This window comes from Dendrobium catenatum, unplaced genomic scaffold, assembly GCF_001605985.2.
Source record: "Dendrobium catenatum unplaced genomic scaffold, ASM160598v2 fragScaff_scaffold_488, whole genome shotgun sequence".
Taxonomy (NCBI): Eukaryota; Viridiplantae; Streptophyta; class Magnoliopsida; order Asparagales; family Orchidaceae; genus Dendrobium; species Dendrobium catenatum.
This window is the reverse complement of record NW_021318950.1, coordinates 1,853,912-1,867,831: the sequence shown is the minus strand read 5'-3', so window position 1 is coordinate 1,867,831 and position 13,920 is coordinate 1,853,912. Positions and strand designations below refer to the sequence as shown.

Here is a 13,920-nt window from a genome sequence, read left to right as displayed (position 1 = left end):
GTAGATATTATTAATATTCAGCATGGCATTATGATATTAACAAGCCAAATGAATTTTTATAAGATCACCTATATAAATAAATACAAGATATTTCTAATTAACTCAATTCAAAATTTATTATTTAAAAATAGTTTTTATTTAGATATGTATATATTGACCTTTACAAATCATATTTACCTTTGAGGGATAGATTGAGTACTAATAGGTGAATATCAATACTAAACAATTTTAAATGCTTATGATAAAAATACTAAATTAAAATAAATCAACAAACGGTCATGTCATGTTAGATAGGGTGGCTAATATAATGACGTGCATAGAAGCCAAAAATTCGGACAAAATGAGCTTCTTTAAAGTAAAAGAGAGTTCTCGACTCTCAATACTGAAAGTTACCACTACAAGGTACAATCTTTAGATCAAGATAATTGCCATGTTGGATATCTCAAATTTTTTATCAATAGGTATTCAAGTCTAATGGCAGGTTAAGGCTCATGAAATAAATTTACCAAAAGACTACATACATTTATGAGAAAAAGCTCAAAATAGTTCTCCGACTATAGTAAATACCCAATATAGTCTCAGAGTTTCACACAATCACACTTCATCCCTTAGCTATTAAAAATTGATCCAATTCGGCCCCACAGTTAGAAATCCATCAAATTTAACGAAATATTTACAGACCTACTTATTTTAATGTGAAATGGGTATTTAAGTAAATAACTTTAATTTTTACTCTTAATTAGTGGACTTTTTTTTTGTAACAGGGGTCTTTAAATTTTGCAATCAGTGACACCATTTTTATAATACAAATTCTGGAATTTGTAATCAATGAAAATAATTTTTGAAATAAGAGTTTTATTTTTGTATGATTTTCCATTTAGGTTTTGCATAAAAAATTATTATTTTCCTAATTTTTCACTCCTATTATTTAGTATTTCGTATTTCATACTCAATTTTCCATTTATTATAATTTATTAAAAACAAAATAGAATAACATAAGAAATATAATCTTAGATACACTCAAAACAACCTAGAATACCTTTATATTAAACTTTAGTGGTAACTTTAACATTTACTTTCAGCCCTGAGACCAATTTAAATCAATTTTCAAAAGTCAGGATAGTAAATTGGACCAGTGCAAATCTCTGGGACTAAATTGGGAACTTCCTAATAGTCGTGGAACTATTTGGCGCATTTCCTCAAACATTAAATGAATATTCTAGGAATTTAATCATCAAGAATGAAAATGAATATGAAAGTGGGCGAATAATTTCATTCAAGTAATTGACAAATAGAGAATGCTCAAAAGATTCAAAGGATGACAGATTTACATTGTTTTCTTTCAAATATTTATTGATGAGGACATCGACAGACATTTTCAACGAGTATATCAGGGAAGGAGGCACAGATCGATGGCCACGATTCACAGTCTTTATTTTGATGCTTAGTTCTATTTTGATATTATGTATTATTTGATATTACTGTTTGTACCCTTGCTATTATTTGATATCCAATTTCAAAATAAATCAAAGTAATTTATTTTATTCTTTCATAATATTCATTGCTTATTAAGAAACATCCCCACCTTCTCCCATATCCCCTCCCTCCTTCATGATGCCACCGGCCCCTATATTGGGCTCCCCCTTTAATTGCTCAATTACTCCCTCACCCTTATTTGAAATCCAAAATTGATTTCAAATATTTTCCCCCCAATCTCACTAAAACTGAAACTAATTTCAATTTTAAACCCCCTCACCCCTCTCTCTCCATACCGTCGGCCCCTCTTTGGCTCCACCCCATTAAGCCTCCATTAATGCCTTAATTGCACTCAAATTGGAATCAAATTTTAAAAGTTTTCCCTCCCAATTTAATAAAAATCTGATCTTAATTTCAGATTTTGATTAAACCACATCAACACCCCATCCTAACCTAATTTCTCCCAAACCGTAGCCCCCTCCCCACCTCTCCAAACCGTCCCCCACCCTCCCCCTTCTAGTCCAGCCGCCGGCCTCCCCTCTCCACCCTTCTCTCTTTGATCTTCCACCTCGTGGTCCTTCATCCCCCATGATTACCGTGCATGGCCGATCTGGAAGTTGATCACAGCTTCGCCTACAACGAACAAGGAGAGATTGACATCTTCCACCCCCCCTTCTACGAACCGGATTGGGAGTTCGACGTCACCGTTGAACGCTACGTCAACCGGATCGTGTATTGCCTTGTCGGGACAATTGATCTTCAACAACCAAGGACCCCGTGGTCCCTCATTGGACGCTCCGTGCCACCTCCAACTCCGGCTACCTTCCCAACAACGACGTTCCTCGGCTCGTCCTTCGTAGTGGTCACTTCATTTCTAGTGTGGAAGATCTTCCTCCGCTCAACCTAGATCCGTAGAGAGAGAGTAGAACTTCAAGGTGAACATCTCATTATTAACTTTTGGATTTGTGTTAGAAGCTTTTACATTACTTCGCCTTTGTATTTGATTGAGAGTGTCTTGGTTATTCTTCACGCAATTCTTTGCCTAAGCAAGTGGAAGACCACGAATTTCTACAACTTACTTTGAATTGACGCATAATTTTATAAAGGTTAACTTCTATTAAATTCTCTTGATAATCTTGTGTAACTCCAAACATGTATTACATCATTTATACTCCTTAAATTAAGTCTTTTATTTAGTTAAGTATCAAAGCAAGTCATTCATTTAAATTTATCCTTACACTAAGATAGCTATATCTATTATCAAAATGCTAGTATTAGTTCAAAAGACCGGTATACATATTTTATTTTATTTTTTTACGTTTGAGCTTTATAATTGAATTGTTCACCCCATTAAGCATTTGACTTATCAGATATTACAATGACCATTTTTCCATAAATGAAAATAGAGCATATGGGACGACAAGCAGGTGACTCAATTTATACGGTACATCAATTTATGGATGGATGTCCAATTTTAAATGTAATATGAAAAAGCATGATCATTCTGTAAATTAATGACCTCTCGCATAAATTTTTTGTGAAATAAGAGAACCTTTGTATTCTATTTAATGAAATAAATTATGAACGTTTTCTTATCAATCAATATGATGAATTTATCAAAAAATCAGGTTTATTTTGAGATGATCTAGATAGATTGATTTTTTACTCACTTGATTCTAATTTGATTAGTAAAATCAGGAGACGTGTTGGTGGTAAATGTATTTAACCCGATTACCTGCCTCTAAGAAATAAAAAAATCTCATATCAAACCTATTTAAATATTTTGAATAAACCCCGAACCCTCACATAAAGCAGTTGAAAGTTGAATAGATTAAGATTCACTTACAAGTTTGTAACTTTTCTTCCATACCAACAACTAACTACATTTTGGTATATTGTGTGTGATATGTGAATGAATCACAAGTAATAAAAATTAATAAGAACATTTTGTAAGTCAGAAAAGAGAATATACCACAACTAGCAAATTTTTTTCTCACTAATAAGCACACTTTCTAAGCAATGATCATTCTTTCAATTAAAAAAATACACTTACTTGGAAGTGCTACTAATACTAGCTCGATGTCCAATTATACGAATAAGAACATCTATTGATGACAGACTGCGACATTTATGACGAGGATGAATAGCTGTTGAAATTTGGTAATGCATCTCTAATAAAAACTGCAATTTAAAAATAAATCTTAGGTAAACCACATAAAGGAAGTTATTACACCTCTTTTTAATTTATAATGGGATATTACCTTAAATACTCTATCGGGACGAAAAATATTGATTTTGTCCACCACACAAACATGTCCAGGATGGTCGTTTCTATATAAATAAAGAAAATCTACAAATCAACACAAAATAGCGGGTTAAAAAATGATAGTTAGGTAGGATGATACTTACATTTCAAAAAAGCCATCAACAACAGTTTGAACAGAGACTATAATCGTTTCATTGCGAAAAAATGGTGTATCTGGGTCAGTGGAAGAACTGGCTAGAGAAAGAAGAAAGCCTACAATTGACACCTGCCAAGAACAAGACGATAAACAAAATTAAAACAAGGATAATACAAACAAATTAAAGGTCATCACATCATAGCCAGAAAAATAATAACAAGATAATCATCTAAAACAACTACTTCTTCATAACTAAGAGAATAAATTAATTACAATAATAATTGTATGGGCAGAATTAAATTTGCTAACTTGCACAAAGGTATGTTTTTCTCCAGCCAATAAACAGAAATAAGTTTTAAGTTATCACCGGCATCCATTATCATAATTATATATCAGATAGTTGGACAAATAAAAATGTAGCAAGTTCCATTATCATAATTATATATATATATATATACAAATAAAAATGTAGCAAGATATATGTAGTTGGACAAATAAAAATGTAGCAAGTAACATAAAATAACCAAACAAAATAGAGATATTCCCTTACTGAAACCCATTTTGAAGGAAAAATTGTCTTTCGTTGTCAATGCATGTTATAATAATCAGAACAGAGAGTTTGCACAGACATAGTTATAAATTTCATTTAGCCTTTAGCAGTCCGTTTCGTAATAAGTTTTTTCTTTTCCTACCTTCATCCGGCCGTTTAGTAATTTAGGGTAGGGGCCTATAGGTAAGGAGGACAACTAATCTATTTATACCCGTCTCAATATTGAAAGAAGGGTTATAATTGCATCATGCCATCTTAAGATCTTGATAATAATCTATTTCAAGCACTTCATTGAATTAAGTTTAAAAATTGCATGTCCAACACAACTTCGCCTAAAATAATTAAGCAATTATTAATTTACAAAAGGCAAGGAAAATGGTAAGGAAACTATTAAACCAAGAAGAAAGATGGGAATTGAAAACAACATCCATGCCCCGTAATTTCTATTAGATTGAAAACATCTAATAAACCTAGAATTTATCAAATGATGAAACCCTGAATCGAATCCAATACTTTGGTAACATCTTCCAAGAATCTTAACAGCTATCACACACAGGAATATATAAATACATATGCTAGAGGTCATAATAATTTGTAATGATGAGTGTTGAATAACATCAACTTCACATTTTATACAATAAAACTGGGATAATATAACTAAAATTTTATCATCAATTTTTCACATACAAATATTACTCGATCCTCGGAAACTTTTTTAGCAAGTAGATTAAATAGATATTTCTATTAACTTTAATTATTTTATATTATACTTATATTATATAAATACCCATCCATTCAATCTCTTTATGCACAAAATGACCTACTATACAAACTCGAAATGATTAACAAAGCATATGATGGTTGCACTAATAAATTTTACAATATTAACTCTGGCATTAATATCAGTCGAGAAGAATTATGCAAGTTTACATAAAAGACAGCACTACATCTTTGCCCCGATCCTTGTAGCCTACTTTGGTTAATAAAACAAGAATAATAAGCATGTTGAGAAATTAGTAATTCACAAACATTCAAATTTTCTAGAACAACCATAACATGAAAACAAATAAGAAATTTGGGGGCCATGAAACCATTAAACAACTAGTACTTGCCATATTTCTCTTTATAAGGTCATCTCTTTCGAACTCAGAAATTTTAGCAATATTTAAGATTGAATCACAGAGGGTCCTCCGGCTAATATCCTTATCAGGCCTTCCATTACAATAAACTGCCATGCTCATAGCAAAAATTGGCACAAAATATTCTTTGGCAAGCAGGGGCAAAGGCAGACTTGTTGCCTGCATATGTTTTAAAATGTTGAAATAACAATCATTAGAGTAATCAAGAAAGATAAACTCTCCCATCTAATATGTAAATTTGTGAAAATTATTTCAACTTCTATCTCCATGCAAATCACACGGCATAATTTCATAGACATTCAAATTTCCTAGTGAAGCAGTGAGATGGAATCAAGGAGCTATTTCAGAATTTACCTTAGCAAGCCATTCCAGATTTGGCACATCTCCCCTAAGAACTAGGGGAGGAAGGAGCCAAGGGCAGCAATATCGAATAAATAATTGCGCTTCAGAACTGGGGACAAACAGCTCTTGTACCTGAAATTAGAATTAGGATGGCTTAAAAAAAAAAGTTATGGACATGTACAAACAAGTAGACTTCAATAACATTTAAGACATGAATATTTAAAGCAGAATATGTTGTTATGGAGGTGGAGATAAAAGGCTGCTAAAATAAAATTTTATTATCAAAAACTAACACAATCAATTATAAAGCATTGAATTCCATCATATCCTAAAAAAAGCTAATGATCCAAGAGTATGAACGTTGTAACTAGATTTTGGTCTGCAAACCATTTTGCAAAAACAATATGGCAACTTTTACAAAGCTATATGTCATCCCTTATTTGCTATCCGACAAGAGATCAATATGACATTTGTATAAACAATATACCTTCACCCAAGGAAATAACAAAATCTGCAGATGCAATTAGAGCAATCCACATACGCAACTTGGATTTTATAAAACATATAATTGGCCACAAATAATTTCATTCATTTATATTATTAATAATTCCAAATGCTAATCATAGAATTAGGGGTACAAAGATAAGACCAAACATTTAAATACAATTAAATCCTATCAAATCCAGCATAATTTAAATTTAAGTATATTAATCCACAAGAGAAATAACACCTGATAAAATAATTCAATTTTAAAAAATTAAAAAAAAAATCAAATATAACCATAAATAGGCTTACAAAAGGTATGAAAATGGATCTAATTCAAATATTTTAACTTAGTTTGACTTATGTTAGGTGGGCTATTGTAAATCTTACACTAAATCAACTTTCCTAGGGCACAAAAAACACTCTAATGGAGAGCTAGGACAAATGTAGTCATCGAAAACTTCAGGAACAAGCTTTTGCAATTCCTACTTGGCCGTCGAGGTAGGACCTTAAGAAGATTGCCTTTCCAACTTACCACAAACTGGTGCTCAACAGTTTTCTCAATTATCAGTTAATTTAGAATGATACTTTCAACATCCAAGAAAACGGCTAGCAACAAAAATGAAGGGGTCCATTGATGCAATAGCTATAGTAGATATCACTCGAATATAAGGATAAACAAGAAATTCACAACGTTTGAACATTCCTCAATAACATAATATATCTCCATTGTTCAAAATAGGACGAATAAGCATATCAGAATATAAATCTAAGTATAGGTAGCATTAGAACCGATTTTTTCACTAACTTCGAAAGGACTACTCGTGTTTGCATGTAGTTTCTTAAATTTGGCTTGTACAAAGCATTTGGAATATATATGAATAAAGATAAAATCACCTTCATCGTAATCACAAGCACTTCTCTTAATATTTATAGAATGAATATTTCTTATTATGCAATTCAATTCTCTTCAAATCCATAAGGTAATCAAGTAAATGTCATGCAAAAGATGCAACAAAATCAAAATATGCATTTAGTCATAAAAGCACAATACTATAGGTTTTCTAAGATTCAATCCCTGAACAATTTCAAATGAAGGCTTCGTGATAGGTTTGTATAAATACTATTGCAACTTGCAAGAAAACTCAATTGTAAAAAGATGTAGAACACAATTACCAACTCTTTTTTCTAACAAAACATTTTACTAGATATCCAAGACTTCCATTTACAAACTCAGTTTAATTAACTATTTAAGGGTGAAAATAAATGAAAACTTAAATGCAGTACCAAAGAATTTGCATAATGTTTTTCAGCAATGAGAAAAAAAAACTTTACTATATAATATGAAACTCATTTAACCAATGTAAAAAAACATTTCCCTACATAATTTCTTTAAAATAAGAAGAATCAATAACCTTGAAGCATTGAATGAAGCAAACTATTCTAGATAATTATTTATTGACTACATTTATATTATCATGGACATGAACTGTTTTAGGAAATCCTAATAAAAAGTTCGTAGAAAGATCACCGCACGTAATCAAAGGTACAGGTAGAGAAGTGTAAATGCCAACCCGTTGTTTAGCAATATTTTCTTCATTGCAAGTACAGCAATGACTGACATTTATAGTTTCTTCTCAAAAATGAAGAGAAATAAAACCTACATTCAACTAACTAAAAATTTAATACCAACCAAAGTGATGTTCCATGCCACCAACAAACATTTCTCAAATAATAGGATCACGACTAAAGGTAATGTGAATGCAAAGCAAACCACCTACAAATAAATATCCATCTCAAAATATAAAATAGTAAAAAGAACATATAAAATCCTTATAATCATTTCATCCACATTTAGTATTCTATAAAAGCCAAGAATATTAACAATCATACATGTTAAGAGTAAAAACTTGAGATTTGGTACCCAGTAACTTATTTTGAATAACGTGCGCATGTTACAAAACTCAGGCCATATATTTAAAAGTATTTGATGCATGTAACAAATATATTCCACAATTTTTTTAGTATTTATATTTTTAAGCAATATGAACTGAAAGAAAATGAATTCCATTAGTACAAAATAATGTGTCACCAGTATCATAATTTTTTAATAGAAGCAAAAAAAAAATTATTATGTCGGAGGTAGAATAATTTTGTTAAGCATTACTCAACTATTCACTAAAATAGGCAATTGGGGACCCACTTGGCTAAAATTGGCATATATACCAACATCTGACCATCTGAGGCATCATAGTATACCTCAAGAATTTTCCTGAGATCATGGAGTTCCAGAACATATGATAAATACCTTGATTTGTTCAAAAGCTTTAGTAACAAAAGGAAACGAAATAAATTCATTTTTTTTTTTCAAAAGATTCATTAAAGGGGCAGTAATAATACAAAAATTCCAAATGAAAAATCTATAAAATGTATATAATCCACTAAAGTCCAATATCAGAGAAAGAAACAAGGATTGGGCAATCAACGACTGTTTTCAGTTTCAAGATAAGAGTTCAATTCACATGGAAGACACTAAAAAAGCTGGGAAATACAACATTAGAACAAAAAATACATATTTGCGGTGTGCATTCTATAATGATAATCCTTTCGAAACTAGTCCATCTACATGACGTTTGAGCTCATCATTCCTTGTGGCATGCATTCTTTCGTTATAAAAATAAACCCCGAAATAAAATCAACGGTGTATTGAATATCCATCATGAGAGGACGCTTATTAAGTGATTCACCTGGAGTAATATCCTGAAATTTTGATAGAATGCTTATAACCATAGCAAGCGCAAAACTTCAGGAATAAGAGTAAAAAATTCATGTGAACAATAAAAATAATGCAAAGAAACAAAGAAACAATTAGAAGGCCTTTCAAACAAAAATAGCGAACTAGGAGTCGATTGCAATAAGGTTGAAGCAATGCATACCTCAACTCAAATCTCAAATGGTTTAGCTGAGTCAGGACAGTTAATGGAATAGTAAGCAAAAGTTAATGGAATAGTAAGCAAAAGTTATAGTCTATTCTTAGGGGCTTCATTAATGTAAGTTTGGGATTGTGGAGAAGAAGACTCGAAAATCTTAAAAGAAAATAAAAGAAAAAAGGAATCATTGAATTTAAAAGCAGTACAACTTTTCTTGCAAATAATGAAAAACATTCATGTCATAAACCCATTAGCAATCTAGCTTAATATTATGAATATCCATGGAGAGGACATCACACCAAGTCTTGTATTTCCAATAGGTTAGAAACTAGGAAACCCTTAAAAACAAGTAGGGATGTCTACTTTAGAGGAAAGAAGAAGGACATGCTTTCGCTTTTAAGCCAACTATAAGGAAAGCTGTTTTTAGGAAACATTCATAGCACCTACAATCAACAACTAATTTGCATCTCTTTTCAATTCAAGTTGCATGCATTAGGAAAAAGATAATATGTTTCCTGTCCTCAAATCCTCAGAAGTGGCTAGGGTTAGGAGAATGCATAATACAGCAAGCTACCACACTTGATCATGGATATCCTCATTAGTTATCATCATCAATCGCATCCTTAGACACCTTCTTCTGACTCATTAGACTTTAAAAACACTTTCCATCAAAAGATTAATATGAGGTAATTACATGATGGTGAACCATGAGGCAGCATTTGAAGCAAGTGGTTGTCGAAATATATGTTCCTTTAAGAGGAATATTCACTCATTCTATATCGTGACATTTACGAAATAAACTGCCATTTGATAAGAATGGAATAACGGTTGATTTAGTCTAGAATCGAGTGTTTTCAACTAGAGTTAAAATGGCTAACATTCTACTAGTCTAGGTTGAAAAGGTGTGTAACAAAAACTTTCAATATTTTTCTAATTCAAAAGCCTTGTGGTATTCATCTTCATCATTATCAGCATTATATAATCACACTTCTAATTTTAAGTTAAGATAAAGGCCCTATAAAGCTTTATCCTCAGAAATCCTACACCATGAAACAAGTTCCTCAAACTAATTAAGGTAATCAGTAATTGAATGAGACCCATGACTATACTTTAAGAGAGACTCAATGTGATGCAGACATCCGACCATGAAAGCTTATCAGAGGAGAAGATGAAGATTGACAGTCATGATCGCACCATTTTATTTTAAGTTACTATTTGTATTTTTATTTATTTATGTATTTTCCATGTTTACCCTCACTTGAACGAGTAGGTGCTTGTGACCCCAAGGGGTACTTTTTTCTTTTGTTCTGTATTTTGGGCTATTTATAGTCTCCTCCTTTCTTGTAATGATCAATGGATTATTAAGAAGAAAATTTTCTGAAATTTGTTCTTGAGAGCTATGGGAGATCATAGGAGAGTGGAAGTCCCTATGTAAGGGCAACGAAATACCCACCAGCCGCAAGAAGTGTCCGGGCTCGTGGTTTGAAGTCCCTAGGTGAGGGCAATGTAGCACTCATCAACCGCATGAAGCGTCCAGGCTCATAGTTACTTAAATTAGATCTAATTAAATTTTCAATTGGATTTGATTTAAATTAATTCTTCCTAAGTTAAGATCTCAATCAAAGCAAGCTTAAATTCCCTTTTCCCTAAACCCTAACAGATGCAATCAAAAATTTGGGAAGGGACCCAAATTTTTTATCACAAAAAGAAACAATGACTTCCTAGATAAAATAAAGACACAAAATGCTCAAAAGGATACAAATAAACCACAAATAACTTCACTTTAACATAATAAATATATAAAAAACTATTACAACTTGGACACTTACAAATGACTCAAACAAGATACCTAAAGAAGCTTTCATCCATTAGAAGAATGATACAGGTGACGTGGCACTTGCGGCGAGAAGAAAGAGGTTAGAAGGCAAGACGAAGGGTGGAGAAGCTCGCAAGCCTTCCTAGAAGAAGAGAAGAAGAAGTGGACAAAGCTCTCAAGCTTTTCCAAAAAACCCTCAAGTTTTCTTACTCCAAAAATAACATTTTTTCACTTCTCTAAAACAGCCACAAAGATCTTCTATATATAGACAAGAGAGGGTGAACCAAACAGCCCCAAAATCTCTTCAAATACTTGATTAAATGAGGGAAATGAAAAGCCAACATCCAACTCATAATATTCCCTAATTCTACATAGGAAACAAAGCACCAAAGCCACAGAAAAGCCCCCAACAGCCACGGAAAAACAGCCCAGGCGAAACCCGAAGAGGCAGCCGTGTGAACCAAGGGGCCAAGGCACGAGAAGGCCACCCAGCACAGAAAACCAGCAGCCAACCGGGGAAACCAAGGGGCCTAAGCACGAAAAACAGCCAACATAGGAAACCCAAAAGCCACTCATGGAAACCCATCGGACAAAGGCAGATTTTTTTTAAAAAGAAAAGGAGAGGAGAAGAGGGAAAATAATGAGCTACTAATAAATTAATCAATGAACTAAAAACATAGCTCATAATGAGCTAACTCTTAGTTAAAAATTAATGAGCTAGCAAGCTCAAGGGAAGTCAAAACCAAATTTTTTTGGGTTTGATTTGACCCCCCCTGCCTACATCACTAACCCACCTGCTTATGCTGCCGCCCCTCCTCATCTCTCCCACATTAAATTCCTTTCCCCTTAGAAATTCAATCAATTCCCCACCAAATATTCCCAATCAATTCAAAATCTGAAATCAATTAAAATTAATTCCAATTGCAACATTAAATGTATTTGGACACATTCATTGAATGTGGACAACTATGATGCACCGACACTTCTCCTCAAAGAGGCGTGCAGTGTCCGACACCGTGTCCGACACGACACTCGTCCGACACTCCTCCGACACGTGTCGGACACGCCGAAAACGTGTCCGATTAAAAAAAATATATTAAAAACAAATTCGACACGCGTATCTTAAATATTTTATTATTTTTTTAAAATATAATTTCTTATATTTTGCGATATTTAAACTAAATTTATTATTTCATATCCACAACATCAAATCAACGTCTGCATTTAATATCCATTCATCGAATATTCTCATTTTCATTTCTCTTTGGCAGTGAAGGTATTTTCATCTCCTCTTTTTTTGCACAATTACAAATCTTTCTCTTGTTGAATCATAGTTTAAAGTAGTGATATTCAATGATGATGATATTGAAGGCCAAAAAATAAACCTCTAAAGCTAATTCTATTAGTTGAAGCTTGAATGCTTGATGTTGTAGTAAGTGATTATTTGCTTATATTATTGTGGTTGTACTAGATATTTTGTACTAAATATTTTATATTATAAGCTAGACAAATTATCATGTCATTCATTTATTATTGTTTTTCATTCATTTCGATGCGCCGCGACAAACTTAGGCGAAATTTCAATGTCGTCGGAATTCGACAAAATAAATTTTAATAAATTCGACATGAAATTCCGATCGAAACGATATAAAGAACTTATATCGAATTCCGCACGATTTTGAAATTAAAAATCGCCGAAGATGTTTAAAAAAATTAGCCCTCTTATACACCCCTCATGAGCTCTTAAGGAAATTTGATTAGCAAGGGTACATGCGTAAATTTTTACTTCCTAAATTCCTTAAGACACTCATACGCCTAAGGGACCAAATATTTCGATCTCTTGTTGGTTTCTTTCGGCCGTGCAAGGATAGCACACAAGAGAGAGGGAGGAGAGGCGACGGCTTGGGCTCGGCGAACGGCGGCCGGCGAGATTTCCGACGAGATCCTTTAGGAAAAAGATAGAGGGAGACTTGGAGAAGCTAGAAGGTAAGTTAATCTTAAAGAATCTTGTTTTTTTCATGAGTTTCTTTTGAAGCAAGAATTGAGGGTTTATATTTTATTGAAGATTTCTTTAGAAAACCTTTAGGGCTTAATTATATTGATGCGGGCAAAAATCCGGGGGATGGGGGGCCCGAGGACCTATGCCCACAAAGAGTAGGCCCGAAGAAAAGAAAGGGGACTCCTACGTAATAAAACGAACAAACTCTTACATTTCAAATAAAGAAAGACTTAGAAATTAAAAGACTTGCAAAATAGGACTTGAACTCTTACAAACTTGACTCTAAAAAAAATTAACGACACCCTAAACTTGCTTTACTTGAAAAGAAGGATACAGGTGGGGTGTAAACTTGCAGAGAAACGAAAGAAATTAGAAGCCTGAGAAGAAAGGTGGAGAAGAACTCACAAGTCTCCTCAAAGAGGTGGAAGAAGAAGGTGGACAAAGCTCGCAAGCTCCTCCAAGAAAATCCCAAGGATTTCTTTTCAAAAATTCATATATCACTCTCTTCAAAATATTACAAAACCCCTCATATTTATAGGTATGAAAGGGGAATACAAACAGACACTTAATTGAATTCCCACATAAATCCAAGCACCATAAACCACGGAAAAGCCCCCAGCTTTTCACAGAAAACAGCCCGGCCAGGGAACTGAAGGAGCAGCCACGGAACCAAAGAGGCCCGCACAGAACTGAGGCGCCAAAAGGCACAGAAAGGCCCCTAGCTCGGAAGACCAGCAGCCCACCGTGGGAACCAAGGAGTCAAGGCACTGGAAAGCCAACCGT

The 13,920-nt window shown here is 33.2% G+C and overlaps 1 protein-coding gene across 1 annotated transcript in view; it reads right to left on the bottom strand.

Moving 5' to 3' along the window:
• Positions 1 to 13,920, bottom strand: part of LOC110106501 (serine/threonine-protein kinase ATM) — a 256,327-nt gene that overhangs the window by 143,598 nt on the left and 98,809 nt on the right. Inside the window, exons 30-34 of the mRNA XM_028694452.1 lie at positions 5,922 to 6,041; positions 5,541 to 5,726; positions 3,886 to 4,007; positions 3,738 to 3,807; positions 3,530 to 3,657 (exon numbers count right to left, since the gene is read on the bottom strand). Of these exons, the coding sequence (XP_028550285.1) occupies positions 3,530 to 3,657; positions 3,738 to 3,807; positions 3,886 to 4,007; positions 5,541 to 5,726; positions 5,922 to 6,041 (626 nt within the window). The remainder of the gene's footprint in view (positions 1 to 3,529; positions 3,658 to 3,737; positions 3,808 to 3,885; positions 4,008 to 5,540; positions 5,727 to 5,921; positions 6,042 to 13,920) is intronic.